General features: G+C 50.9%; 1 protein-coding gene across 2 annotated transcripts in view; it reads right to left on the reverse strand.

Moving 5' to 3' along the window:
• Positions 1-14,773, reverse strand: part of LOC146336635 (BOS complex subunit NOMO1-like) — a 70,763-nt gene that overhangs the window by 19,711 nt on the left and 36,279 nt on the right. For both annotated transcript variants that reach the window (XM_084818607.1, XM_084818608.1), the window contains exons 18-21: positions 5,706-5,801; positions 4,284-4,493; positions 2,946-3,028; positions 1,446-1,605 (exon numbers count right to left, since the gene is read on the reverse strand). In XM_084818607.1, the coding sequence (XP_084674733.1) occupies positions 1,446-1,605; positions 2,946-3,028; positions 4,284-4,493; positions 5,706-5,801 (549 nt within the window). The remainder of the gene's footprint in view (positions 1-1,445; positions 1,606-2,945; positions 3,029-4,283; positions 4,494-5,705; positions 5,802-14,773) is intronic.

Here is a 14,773-nt window from a genome sequence, read left to right on the forward strand (position 1 = left end):
AGCTGGTTGGCCACTGTGGTAACAGAATGCTGGACTAGATGGACTTTGGCCTGATCCAGCATGGTCTTAATCACTGTCTATTGGCCATGCTGGCTGGGGCTTACAGGCATGTAAATAAACGTAAACTTAGTCTAGGGAGGAGGCAGCGGTGTGCAAAGAAAATTGCTATAGAATGAAAACAGGGCCACAGCTGTAGAGAACCAAATGACAGAACTGCAATTAGCACACAACTGAAAAATGGTCTAGGTATAATAATCAAATAATTTAATAATCAAATAATATAACAATAGAAACACACTTACAATCAATCATTTATAACAGCGGTCCCCAACCTTTTTGGCACCAGGGACCGGTTTCGTGGAAGACAATTTTTCCACGGACCGGGGGGGATGGTTTCGCTGGCAGACTTCCGGCTGCTGGGACGCAAATGGCGTCCCCGTAGCGGATGCCATTTGCATCCATGTTCTTTGCAGTAATAGGCTACGTAAAGATTTATGTAGCCTATTACTTGAAGAACAGGGACGCAAATGGCGTCCACTACGCAGACGCCATTTGCATCCCAGCGGCCGCAAGTCCGCCAGCAACCGGAGCTAGCCAGCAGCTCTGCAGACACGCCACGACGCAGAGCCGGTAAGGGGGTTTCGCACACCCCTACTACGGCCCAGTTCCTAACAGGACACGGACCGGTACTGGTCTGTGGCCCGGGGGTTGGGGACCCCTGATTTATAATATTTGCTGATACATCTTTTAGTGAAAATAATTACTGGTTAAAGAGAAATAATATAAATACGAAAAACAATGTAAATGGAATATTATACATATAACAGTAGAAAATTTGAATGTCTATATCAAAAGGTATATTCAACAAAGTCTTTCTGAAAATCTCAGCAAATACTATGAACAATCGTGTTTCTATTGTTATATCATTTGATTATTATACCTAGATCAGTTTTCAGTTGTATGCTAATTGCAGTTCTATCATTTGGCGCAAAGAAAATTACCAGCCCAAACATTGCATGAGGTCTCTGGCTTAAAGGGAACAGTGAGATAAGCATGTCATTGTCAGCCATTATTGACTCAGCATCTTTGTCCTATAAAGTGGATCAGCTTCAAGATATTCGACAGCCTGGATTTACAGATGCAACTAGGTGAACTCCCAAACTCGCGGAGGTAGGATCCTAACATCTGCAAGAAGAATTCTGCCCTTGATACAAGGTTTTCCTGCCCTTCCTCCCCATCACAACCCTCCCCACAAAAAAAATGCTTCTGAGGGTCAGGGCACCATTGGACGCTGTGTAGGAGACCCAAAGTGGGGAGCTGCAGATGGGGGGGGGGGGAAGGTAGCAAAACTGCAGGTCCCCCCTTCTCGTGAGAGCTGATGCGCCTTCCACCTGAGCCGGGTTCCCTTGGGGCCCAGCCCACGGGAATCGTTCACAACGGCTTACCTATAGGAACCTCTGTCGTCTGTGAAAACGGTGATAAGGGGGGACAGCGCTCCTTTCTCACCAATGACGATCTCGACACCCTCCAATTCAGGATGAATCGTTCCTTCCAGGAATAAGCCCGCTTTTCCATGTATTTCTATCAGCTTTCCAGGGCAGGTATCTTGATTGGTGGGGAAGCGGGAGGGGAGGGGAGGGGAGGGGAGAGAAGTTCTAATGGTGGTTAAAAAATGATGAAGATTCACCATCAGCTTACAACAGAGGCGGGCAGGCTTCAGACTTTCAGGATCTACTTTGTTTTTGTTCTTTACTATACCCTCCAGGTCCACCAAATGGAGTCTCAGGTGGGCGGTCATAGACAGAATAGAATTAAGGAATGGGGTACCCCTGAGCAAACGGCTCAGGTCAAAATTTTGTTTCTACTATCAGAACTGAGCTCACAGTCATCTCACAAAAAATCACACTCCTGGAAAACCATCCCATCCACATCTTTGCCTCCCCAGATACCATCACTGGTACTACTACCACCACACACACACAGTGTCCTGCTTCCACTCGGTGGCAAGTTCTAATTCCCCATCACCCAAGCCCCCTTCGCACATGGCCATTACAACTGCTCTCCTATGGTCTCCACGTTATTTGACATCTATGGAACACCAAGTCAGACCGTCCATCCAGCTCAGTACTAGTTTGCCCTGCCCTGTCCAGCTTTCTTCAACAGCCTAATTTAGAGCAAGGAGAAGCCTTTTTGTTGTTGCCCTTGATAAGCAAGAGTCAGATACCCTTGCGGATTCCCCGCAAATCACCCAGAGATCTACCAGTAAATCCCAGCCTACTTCCTGCCTATCTCTGGCTTACAGCATCCACACGTCAAGTAGTCTCTCATTAATTAACTTAATTTGAGGCCAGCAGTACACCTGAACACATGAAACAGCCCTATACTGGGGGGGGGGGTTGTGTATTGTGGATGAACACTTTTTGTATTGTATTGTTGTATTGTTTTCAGATTATGTTTTGACGGTATTTACATGTATTATTGTGCCGAGTACGGTTTATATCAATTGTGGACTTCTTTATTTCTGTGTATGTACGTCACTCTGGGACTGTTTTTGTAGCTGGAAGTGACACACAAATTTAGTAACAAATTATTATTATTACTATTACTACTACTACTATTATTACCATTTTTCCCGAGTAAGATCTATTAGTCCATCTAGCCCAGTACTTTTGACTCCAACCTTCCCTAACCTCGTGACCTCCCAATATGTTGGACTACAACTTCCAACAACAAGGGCCGTGCTGGCTGAGGATGATGGGAGTTGGAGTCCAACACATCTGGGGGAGGGGGGCTGGGTTGGGGAACGCTGGTCTATTCTGACTTTTAACTGGGAGATAGTAGGGACTGAACCTAGGACCTTCTAGATGCAAAGCACGTGTTCGGTCCACTGAGCTACGGGGAACATTGGTGAGTGTTCATGGTGCAGAGCTACAGCGAAAACCTACCTCCACTGACAACCGTTTCTATGGACGGAGGGTAGAAAAGGAGCTCTTTTGAGGATGGCGTCACAGTGATTTTCTCCCCAGACCTGGAATAAAAACCAAGATGCAAGTTGGACCTGGATATTGTTCAGCCCAGCCTTCCCACCCTGGTGCCTCTAGTTCAGGGCTCCCAATCCAACCCTCTGGGGGTCTCCAAGTGGGCCCACCCCCTCTCCCACAACCACTGATTGTTTGGTGATTTCCCAGCTCTTGTGCAATTCTCTCCCATTCTAAAAGACTGGAATGCCACTCCTAAGGCTTTGTTACTGGCAGGAAAAGCTTGAAGCTGAAATATGCTGGAATGTTTGGCCCCACCCCATTTGCCTTTGGCCCCACCCACCACTGAAATGCAGCCCCTCCAATATATTTGAAGAGCTTCTCCAAATATGCCAGTATATTCCCCGAATTACCGAATATACCAGAAATACGCCAGTATATTCTCCGAATTACTGAATATACCAGAAATATGCCAGTATATTCTCCAAATTACTGAATATACCAGAAATATGCCAGTATATTCTCCAAATTACTGAATATACCAGAAATATGCCAGTATATACCAGAAATACGCTGGTATATATCGGGAATATGCTGGCATTTTTGGCCCTGCCCCTTCTGCCCACCCACTACTGGAAGGTGGCCCCGAGAGCTTCGCTGAAAAGGAATTCAGCCCTCACGCTGAAAGAGGTTCAACACCCCTGCTCTAATTTATAGGGAATGGTAAGACAGGCTGATGCTTAGGCATCGTGTTGTCCACCATTATCGGATCAGCCCCTCTCTGGATCAGCTTCCAAACCCTCTCCCTGGGGCCTTATGTTCAACAGCCCTGATTTACAGATGGCCAGTGGTGATGCTGGCTGGGAACGAAGAGTGTTGCAGTCCAACACATCTGAAGGGAACCAGATTGGGGAAAGCAGGTTTGGTGTATTTTATTTTTACTGAATCCTTTATTTATTACATTTTATACCACCCCATAGCCAAAGCTCCCTGAGTGATTCTCAGAACGAGACTTAAACCCATAAAATATGCGAACATAAGAAAACATAGTATTAAAAAAAAAGTTTGAGACAGAATAACACTAGAGTAGAAACCAAAGTGAAAACCAGCAGCAGTGCAAGGATCTTAAAACACACTCACACATTTAAAAAAAATAAATAGAAAGATTAAAATGTTTAATCTAAGCTGTTGTTCCAAGACAGAATAATGCCAACGCTTGCAGAGACCCTGGGTCTAACCTTTACCTGAAAACCTCCACAAACTGCAAGGAAACACATTTTGTTCAAGCAGGAGAGGCCGATGTACCTCGCCCAGTAGGAAAACTCGTAGTGGAATGGCCCCTGTAGCTCCTCCACCATTTCTTGTACCGGCGGCTTCGAGCCTTCCTCTTCCGGGCCTTTCTTTTCCCTCTCCTGCCGGCGGGCCTGTATTTCAGCCAGCTGCTGCTCCCGACGCAGCTCTTGCTGCGATTTCAGCGGGCCGAGCACCAAGTCAGGTTCACTGTCAATCGAAGACCTGAGGATAAGAAATGGAGGAGGAGGGCAGTGAATCCATCCGCGCAGGACTGGCGATAAAGTGGCCGCATACGCAATGGTGACAGGGTGTCAGGATTGATTCTGAGCATATGGAGATAGTTGGCAGTTCAGACTCAGAAGGGGAGCAGCCACAACCAGGCGAGGCATCTTCCCGAGCAAGTTCAGATATGGATAGGTGTGCTTCTCAGGATGCTACCACACAGATGGCTGGGCCTGAAGCCCCCCCCCCCTTTTCTCTCCTCCGTGAGAACCCAGGAGGAGGAAGAGGAGGAGGGGGACAGTGCAGGGTGTGACCTGAGGGATGCTAGACTGCGGCGCAGAGCGAAGAGTTAAGAGTCAGAGCTCAGGCGGTCGACCCGGTTGGCAATGCGTGAGGGTCGAAGTAGGGGAGCATCCCTGGAAAGGAGGGGCCTCCCTCCCTAAGTTATTCTAGCCAGCAAGTTCTTGTTTCAAAATGCTGGCAACGTCGTAGCTCCCATTTGGATCCCCTGTTGCCATTCGTAAATGAAGCAGCTGTATTCCTTTGTAGCCTGAGTGTCTTCGGGGATTTGCATCTGTAATGAACCTGTTGATAGTGAATTAAAGGCCTGAGACTGAAGCCTCTCTTCTTGTGTGTGTGCATGAGGAAGGAGGGGGCCAAGGGAAGGTGACATGGGGAAGCATTTAAAAGCCTTCCTCAACCTGCTTCCTTTGAGGTGTTAAGAGACAGAGGGCAGTATCCAACAGTGTCATTCCACAACGTCAAATAGCACTACTGGAGCGCCACTGAATCTTTTCATTGCACAAGCAACTGCCCATTATGCTTGCATAAACTGCTGCATAAGAGTTATGTGTAAGCCGTTGCACAAGTGTAATGCACAACTGCTTGCACAACTCCACGTGCACAAGCATAATTTGAGTTGGATTCTCCCCTCATGTGTAGTTCGCAACCTAGGTTCCACTAACGCAACATAATTTGCGCAAAAAGAAACACACAGCTGGATACTGCCCAGGCATCCAACAGAACAGGAGAGAGGGCAGACTTCGGGATTGCAGGGTCCACTTTGCTTTTCACTGGAATCCCGAGAGCAGTGATGTAGTACAGCTAGCCCCATGCCAGGGGAAAGGACATCAAGTCTTCTGAGACACCTAGGTCTTTGCTGGCCCTTTTCCAAAAGGAAACACCATCGAGAGAATTTAGATACGTTCTTACTTGATGGTAACCATCACATCCATCAGTTTGTCCGCTGTTATCGTTCCGAGGACATGGTGCCGAATCGCGGTCAATGTCAGGATACTCGGAGCAGACCTGGAAATGAAAACAAAAAAATCGGAAACTTAAAACAGCTCCCAACAATCCATTTTAGCCTTTCCAATGCACTCTGGGTAAGCTCCAGGGTGAAAGTCAGGTGGATTTAAGAATTCTGAAACTCCCAATAGTCCCTGCAGCACTTCTGTGTGGTCCCAGAGACCAGGATGAAAATAGAAAAGCTAAAAGAATGAGAAGTTTCGTGAAACTGTACACCACCTGTTGAAGAGGCAAGCTGCCTCACTCTATGACTCCGTTCAGCTATTCCACCAAACCATGGCTTACAGTAACCATGGTTTACAACCCAAGCTAAGGTCTGACATATAACAGAGTAACCATGGGTTGAAGAGGCTTGTCTGCTTTCATTTTCCATCCTCTCAGCTTGGTAATTTCACTCCCCATCTCCGTGATTCAGCAGCATCTGGAGGTGGCCATAAACTACCATTTGTCAATTCAAGATACTCTATGCCCCCTTCAGACATCACGCCTCCTTAACCATGGTTTGGTATAATGTCTGAACTGAGCCTAAATAGGTCACAGGTGGAGAGATTCATTCGTATAAAAGGCAGGGGTCAGCAGATCACCACCACCACCTGATGATGGTAACATCCCTCTTAAAAACTCCCACAAGTGCCTATCATTTCGATGTCCTATACATCACCTCTTTGGAGCTTTTACGCTGAACGTATGAAGTACTACAGAGAAATCAAGCAGTCGAATGTGGCCACTTGAAATGGCATATTTGTGAAGCCTCTAACGTTCTCGTTTTGTTTTTCCAAAAAGGGGGTACGTTGACGTACGTGTGGGCTTTATGAATAACGGTCTGATCAACTGTCGTAAACATCGCTGTGACGTACTCCCCCCTACTGGTCAACAACAACAACAAAGAAGCACTTGCAGCCAAATTAAGATTGCCCATCGTTGCCAAAGGACATTGAGATGATCGTTCGATGCAATCACAGCAGCGTGGGAGCCCATGGGTCAGAGTAATGATGTTGCTGCAACAATTAAAGACCTGCCCCAGGGGAAGGGAGTTACGTTTTTGCATGCGGAAAGACCACGGATTCCATCCCTAGCATCTCCAGGTAGGGCTCCTGGTTGAAAGAGCCAAGGCAATCTGGGGAACCCCTGGAGAGCTGCAGCTAGTCAATATTGAGCCTCCGGCTCCCGGGCTAAATCCAGTCTGCCTGGGGTTCCAATCCAGCCCTACCCCCTTTATTTATTTATTATTTATTTATTTATTGTTAAATTTATTAATCGCCCATCTGGCTGGTCACCCAGCCACTCTGGGCGATGTACAACATACAATAAAACAGTTTAAAACGATAAAATTCTACGATAAACACATTTTCTAAAATACCCTGACCCACCCCAAATGCCTGCCTGAACAACCACGTTTTTAATGCATGACGGAAGCTCATTAAAGAGGGGGCATGGCGGAGTTCCCTAGGGAGGGAGTTCCACAGAGTGGGGGCCACCACAGAAAAGGCCCTCTCCCTCGTCCCCACCAGTCTAGCCGTCCTGGCTGATGGGACAGAGAGAAGGCCATCCATACCCCCTTCCCCCAACCGCTAAGTGTCTGGCGTTTTCCCGGCTTCTGCACATTTTTTCCCCATTCTAAAAGGTTGAAATGCCTCTCCTAAGGCTTCGTTCCTAGCAGCAAGAGCTTTAAGCTAAGGTATTCTGGCTGTGCCCCTATTTGCCTTTGGCTCGACCCCATTTTGCCTTTGGCTCCACCCACCACTGGAATGTGGCCTCCCGGAGCTTCCCCGAAATTGAATTCAGTCTTCAAGTTGAAAGAGGTTCAACACCCCTGGTGTAGACAGTACTGAGTTAGGTGGACCAATGGTCTGACTCAATAGAAGGCAGGTTCCATGTTCCTAGGGACCAAACACCTAGATTCTTACAGCCCATCTGAAAGATAATCAGGTGTTCAGATGAGGCCCCACAGTAACTGGCCCCAGCGAAGGGGTTCCTAGGGACCAGGGGTTCCTAGGGACCAAACACCTGGATTCTTACAGCCCATCTGAAAGATAATCAGGTGTTAAGATGAGGCCCCACAGTAACTGGCCCCAGCCAAGGGGTTCCTAGGGACCAGGGACCAGGGGTTCCTAGGGACCAAACACCTGGATTCTTACAGCCCATCTGAAAGATAATCAGGTGTTCAGATGAGGCCCCACAGTAACTGGCCCCAGCCAAGGGGTTCCTAGGGACCAGGGACCAGGGGTTCCTAGGGACCAAACACCTGGATTCTTACAGCCCATCTGAAAGATAATCAGGTGTTCAGATGAGGCCCCACAGTAACTGGCCCCAGCCAAGGGGTTCCTAGGGACCAGGGGTTCCTAGGGACCAAACACCTGGATTCTTACAGCCCATCTGAAAGATAATCAGGTGTTCAGATGAGACCCCACAGTAACTGGCCCCAGCCAAGGGGTTCCTAGGGACCAGGGGTTCCTAGGGACCAAACACCTGGATTCTTACAGCCCATCTGAAAGATAATCAGGTGTTCAGATGAGGCCCCACAGTAACTGGCCCCAGCCAAGGGGTTCCTAGGGACCAGGGGTACCTAGGGACCAAACACCTGGATTCTTACAGCCCATCTGAAAGATAATCAGGTGTTCAGATGAGGCCCCACAGTAACTGGCCCCAGCCAAGGGGTTCCTAGGGACCAGGGGTTCCTAGGGACCAAACACCTGGATTCTTACAGCCCATCTGAAAGATAATCAGGTGTTCAGATGAGGCCCCACACTAACTGGCCCCAGCCAAGGGGTTCCTAGGGACCAGGGACCAGGGGTTCCTAGGGACCAAACACCTGGATTCTTACAGCCCATCTGAAAGATAATCAGGTGTTCAGATGAGGCCCCACAGTAACTGGCCCCAGCCAAGGGGTTCCTAGGGACCAGGGGTTCCTAGGGACCAAACACCTGGATTCTTACAGCCCATCTGAAAGATAATCAGGTGTTCAGATGAGGCCCCACAGTAACTGGCCCCAGCCAAGGGGTTCCTAGGGACCAGGGGTACCTAGGGACCAAACACCTGGATTCTTACAGCCCATCTGAAAGATAATCAGGTGTTCAGATGAGGCCCCACAGTAACTGGCCCCAGCCAAGGGGTTCCTAGGGACCAGGGGTTCCTAGGGACCAAACACCTGGATTCTTACAGCCCATCTGAAAGATAATCAGGTGTTCAGATGAGGCCCCACAGTAACTGGCCCCAGCCAAGGGGTTCCTAGGGACCAGGGACCAGGGGTTCCTAGGGACCAAACACCTGGATTCTTACAGCCCATTTGAAAGATAATCAGGTGTTCAGATGAGGCCCCACACTAACTGGCCCCAGCCAAGGGGTTCCTAGGGACCAGGGACCAGGGGTTCCTAGGGACCTAACACCTGGATTCTTACAGCCCATTTGAAAGATAATCAGGTGTTCAGATGAGGCCCCACACTAACTGGCCCCAGCCAAGGGGTTCCTAGGGACCAGGGGTTCCTAGGGACCAAACACCTGGATTCTTACAGCCCATTTGAAAGATAATCAGGTGTTCAGATGAGGCCCCACACTAACTGGCCCCAGCCAAGGGGTTCCTAGGGACCAGGGGTTCCTAGGGACCAAACACCTGGATTCTTACAGCCCATCTGAAAGATAATCAGGTGTTCAGATGAGGCCCCACACTAACTGGCCCCAGCCAAGGGGTTCCTAGGGACCAGGGACCAGGGGTTCCTAGGGACCAAACACCTGGATTCTTACAGCCCATCTGAAAGATAATCAGGTGTTCAGATGAGGCCCCACAGTAACTGGCCCCAGCCAAGGGGGTCCTAGGGACCAGGGACCAGGGGTTCCTAGGGACCAAACACCTGGATTCTTACAGCCCATCTGAAAGATAATCAGGTGTTCAGATGAGGCCCCACACTAACTGGCCCCAGCCAAGGGGTTCCTAGGGACCAGGGACCAGGGGTTCCTAGGGACCAAACACCTGGATTCTTACAGCCCATCTGAAAGATAATCAGGTGTTCAGATGAGGCCCCACAGTAACTGGCCCCAGCCAAGGGGTTCCTAGGGACCAAACACCTGGATTCTTACAGCCCATCTGAAAGATAATCAGGTGTTCAGATGAGGCCCCACAGTAACTGGCCCCAGCCAAGGGGTTCCTAGGGACCAGGGGTTCCTAGGGACCAAACACCTGGATTCTTACAGCCCATCTGAAAGATAATCAGGTGTTCAGATGAGGCCCCACACTAACTGGCCCCAGCCAAGGGGTTCCTAGGGACCAGGGGTTCCTAGGGACCAAACACCTGGATTCTTACAGCCCATCTGAAAGATAATCAGGTGTTCAGATGAGGCCCCACACTAACTGGCCCCAGCCAAGGGGTTCCTAGGGACCAGGGGTTCCTAGGGACCAAACACCTGGATTCTTACAGCCCATCTGAAAGATAATCAGGTGTTCAGATGAGGCCCCACAGTAACTGGCCCCAGCCAAGGGGTTCCTAGGGACCAGGGGTTCCTAGGGACCAAACACCTGGATTCTTACAGCCCATCTGAAAGATAATCAGGTGTTCAGATGAGGCCCCACAGTAACTGGCCCCAGCCAAGGGGTTCCTAGGGACCAGGGGTTCCTAGGGACCAAACACCTGGATTCTTACAGCCCATCTGAAAGATAATCAGGTGTTCAGATGAGGCCCCACAGTAACTGGCCCCAGCGAAGGGGTTCCTAGGGACCAGGGACCAGGGGTTCCTAGGGACCAAACACCTGGATTCTTACAGCCCATCTGAAAGATAATCAGGTGTTCAGATGAGGCCCCACAGTAACTGGCCCCAGCCAAGGGGTTCCTAGGGACCAGGGACCAGGGGTTCCTAGGGACCAAACACCTGGATTCTTACAGCCCATCTGAAAGATAATCAGGTGTTCAGATGAGGCCCCACAGTAACTGGCCCCAGCCAAGGGGTTCCTAGGGACCAGGGGTTCCTTGGGACCAAACACCTGGATTCTTACAGCCCATCTGAAAGATAATCAGGTGTTCAGATGAGGCCCCACACTAACTGGCCCCAGCCAAGGGGTTCCTAGGGACCAGGGACCAGGGGTTCCTTGGGACCAAACACCTGGATTCTTACAGCCCATCTGAAAGATAATCAGGTGTTCAGATGAGGCCCCACACTAACTGGCCCCAGCCAAGGGGTTCCTAGGGACCAGGGGTTCCTAGGGACCAAACACCTGGATTCTTACAGCCCATCTGAAAGATAATCAGGTGTTCAGATGAGGCCCCACAGTAACTGGCCCCAGCCAAGGGGTTCCTAGGGACCAGGGGTTCCTAGGGACCAAACACCTGGATTCTTACAGCCCATCTGAAAGATAATCAGGTGTTCAGATGAGGCCCCACAGTAACTGGCCCCAGCCAAGGGGTTCCTAGGGACCAGGGGTTCCTAGGGACCAAACACCTGGATTCTTACAGCCCATCTGAAAGATAATCAGGTGTTCAGATGAGGCCCCACAGTAACTGGCCCCAGCCAAGGGGTTCCTAGGGACCAGGGACCAGGGGTTCCTAGGGACCAAACACCTGGATTCGTACAGCCCATCTGAAAGATAATCAGGTGTTCAGATGAGGCCCCACACTAACTGGCCCCAGCCAAGGGGTTCCTAGGGACCAGGGACCAGGGGTTCCTAGGGACCAAACACCTGGATTCTTACAGCCCATCTGAAAGATAATCAGGTGTTCAGATGAGGCCCCACACTAACTGGCCCCAGCCAAAGGGTTCCTAGGGACCAGGGACCAGGGGTTCCTAGGGACCAAACACCTGGATTCTTACAGCCCATCTGAAAGATAATCAGGTGTTCAGATGAGGCCCCACACTAACTGGCCCCAGCCAAGGGGTTCCTAGGGACCAGGGACCAGGGGTTCCTAGGGACCAAACACCTGGATTCTTACAGCCCATCTGAAAGATAATCAGGTGTTCAGATGAGGCCCCACACTAACTGGCCCCAGCCAAGGGGTTCCTAGGGACCAGGGACCAGGGGTTCCTAGGGACCAAACACCTGGATTCTTACAGCCCATCTGAAAGATAATCAGGTGTTCAGATGAGGCCCCACACTAACTGGCCCCAGCCAAAGGGTTCCTAGGGACCAGGGACCAGGGGTTCCTAGGGACCAAACACCTGGATTCTTACAGCCCATCTGAAAGATAATCAGGTGTTCAGATGAGGCCCCACAGTAATTGGCCCCAGCCAAGGGGTTCCTAGGGACCAGGGGTTCCTAGGGACCAAACACCTGGATTCTTACAGCCCATCTGAAAGATAATCAGGTGTTCAGATGAGGCCCCACAGTAACTGGCCCCAGCCAAGGGGTTCCTAGGGACCAGGGACCAGGGGTTCCTAGGGACCAAACACCTGGATTCTTACAGCCCATCTGAAAGATAATCAGGTGTTCAGATGAGGCCCCACACTAACTGGCCCCAGCCAAGGGGTTCCTAGGGAGCAGGGGTTCCTAGGGACCAGGGGTTCCTAGGGACCAAACACCTGGATTCTTACAGCCCATCTGAAAGATAATCAGGTGTTCAGATGAGGCCCCACACTAACTGGCCCCAGCCAAGGGGTTCCTAGGGACCAGGGGTTCCTAGGGACCAAACACCTGGATTCTTACAGCCCATCTGAAAGATAATCAGGTGTTCAGATGAGGCCCCACAGTAACTGGCCCCAGCCAAGGGGTTCCTAGGGACCAGGGGTACCTAGGGACCAAACACCTGGATTCTTACAGCCCATCTGAAAGATAATCAGGTGTTCAGATGAGGCCCCACACTAACTGGCCCCAGCCAAGGGGTTCCTAGGGACCAGGGACCAGGGGTTCCTAGGGACCAAACACCTGGATTCTTACAGCCCATCTGAAAGATAATCAGGTGTTCAGATGAGGCCCCACACTAACTGGCCCCAGCCAAGGGGTTCCTAGGGACCAGGGGTTCCTAGGGACCAAACACCTGGATTCTTACAGCCCATCTGAAAGATAATCAGGTGTTCAGATGAGGCCCCACAGTAACTGGCCCCAGCCAAGGGGTTCCTAGGGACCAGGGACCAGGGGTTCCTAGGGACCAAACACCTGGATTCTTACAGCCCATCTGAAAGATAATCAGGTGTTCAGATGAGGCCCCACAGTAACTGGCCCCAGCCAAGGGGTTCCTAGGGACCAGGGACCAGGGGTTCCTAGGGACCAAACACCTGGATTCTTACAGCCCATCTGAAAGATAATCAGGTGTTCAGATGAGGCCCCACACTAACTGGCCCCAGCCAAGGGGTTCCTAGGGACCAGGGACCAGGGGTTCCTTGGGACCAAACACCTGGATTCTTACAGCCCATCTGAAAGATAATCAGGTGTTCAGATGAGGCCCCACACTAACTGGCCCCAGCCAAGGGGTTCCTAGGGACCAGGGGTTCCTAGGGACCAAACACCTGGATTCTTACAGCCCATCTGAAAGATAATCAGGTGTTCAGATGAGGCCCCACACTAACTGGCCCCAGCCAAGGGGTTCCTAGGGACCAGGGGTTCCTAGGGACCAAACACCTGGATTCTTACAGCCCATCTGAAAGATAATCAGGTGTTCAGATGAGGCCCCACAGTAACTGGCCCCAGCCAAGGGGTTCCTAGGGACCAGGGACCAGGGGTTCCTAGGGACCAAACACCTGGATTCTTACAGCCCATCTGAAAGATAATCAGGTGTTCAGATGAGGCCCCACAGTAACTGGCCCCAGCCAAGGGGTTCCTAGGGACCAGGGACCAGGGACCAGGGGTTCCTAGGGACCAAACACCTGGATTCTTACAGCCCATCTGAAAGATAATCAGGTGTTCAGATGAGGCCCCACAGTAACTGGCCCCAGCCAAGGGGTTCCTAGGGACCAGGGGTTCCTAGGGACCAAACACCTGGATTCTTACAGCCCATCTGAAAGATAATCAGGTGTTCAGATGAGGCCCCACAGTAACTGGCCCCAGCCAAGGGGTTCCTAGGGACCAGGGACCAGGGGTTCCTAGGGACCAAACACCTGGATTCTTACAGCCCATCTGAAAGATAATCAGGTGTTCAGATGAGGCCCCACAGTAACTGGCCCCAGCCAAGGGGTTCCTAGGGACCAGGGACCAGGGGTTCCTAGGGACCAAACACCTGGATTCTTACAGCCCATCTGAAAGATAACCAGGTGTTCAGATGAGGCCCCACACTAACTGGCCCCAGCCAAGGGGTTCCTAGGGACCAGGGACCAGGGGTTCCTAGGGACCAAACACCTGGATTCTTACAGCCCATCTGAAAGATAATCAGGTGTTAAGATGAGGCCCCACACTAACTGGCCCCAGCCAAAGGGTTCCTAGGGACCAGGGACCAGGGGTTCCTAGGGACCAAACACCTGGATTCTTACAGCCCATCTGAAAGATAATCAGGTGTTCAGATGAGGCCCCACAGTAATTGGCCCCAGCCAAGGGGTTCCTAGGGACCAGGGGTTCCTAGGGACCAAACACCTGGATTCTTACAGCCCATCTGAAAGATAATCAGGTGTTCAGATGAGGCCCCACAGTAACTGGCCCCAGCCAAGGGGTTCCTAGGGACCAGGGACCAGGGGTTCCTAGGGACCAAACACCTGGATTCTTACAGCCCATCTGAAAGATAATCAGGTGTTCAGATGAGGCCCCACAGTAACTGGCCCCAGCCAAGGGGTTCCTAGGGACCAGGGGTTCCTAGGGACCAAACACCTGGATTCTTACAGCCCATCTGAAAGATAATCAGGTGTTCAGATGAGGCCCCACAGTAACTGGCCCCAGCCAAGGGGTTCCTAGGGACCAGGGACCAGGGGTTCCTAGGGACCAAACACCTGGATTCTTACAGCCCATCTGAAAGATAATCAGGTGTTCAGATGAGGCCTCACAGTAACTGGCCCCAGCCAAGGGGTTCCTAGGGACCAGGGACCAGGGGTTCCTAGGGACCAAACACCTGGATTCTTACAGCCCATCT

Source organism: Heloderma suspectum, chromosome 12 (genome assembly GCF_057233095.1).
Source record: "Heloderma suspectum isolate Gila_16-S chromosome 12, 16-S_ref, whole genome shotgun sequence".
In the NCBI taxonomy this organism is placed as follows: domain Eukaryota; kingdom Metazoa; phylum Chordata; class Lepidosauria; order Squamata; family Helodermatidae; genus Heloderma; species Heloderma suspectum.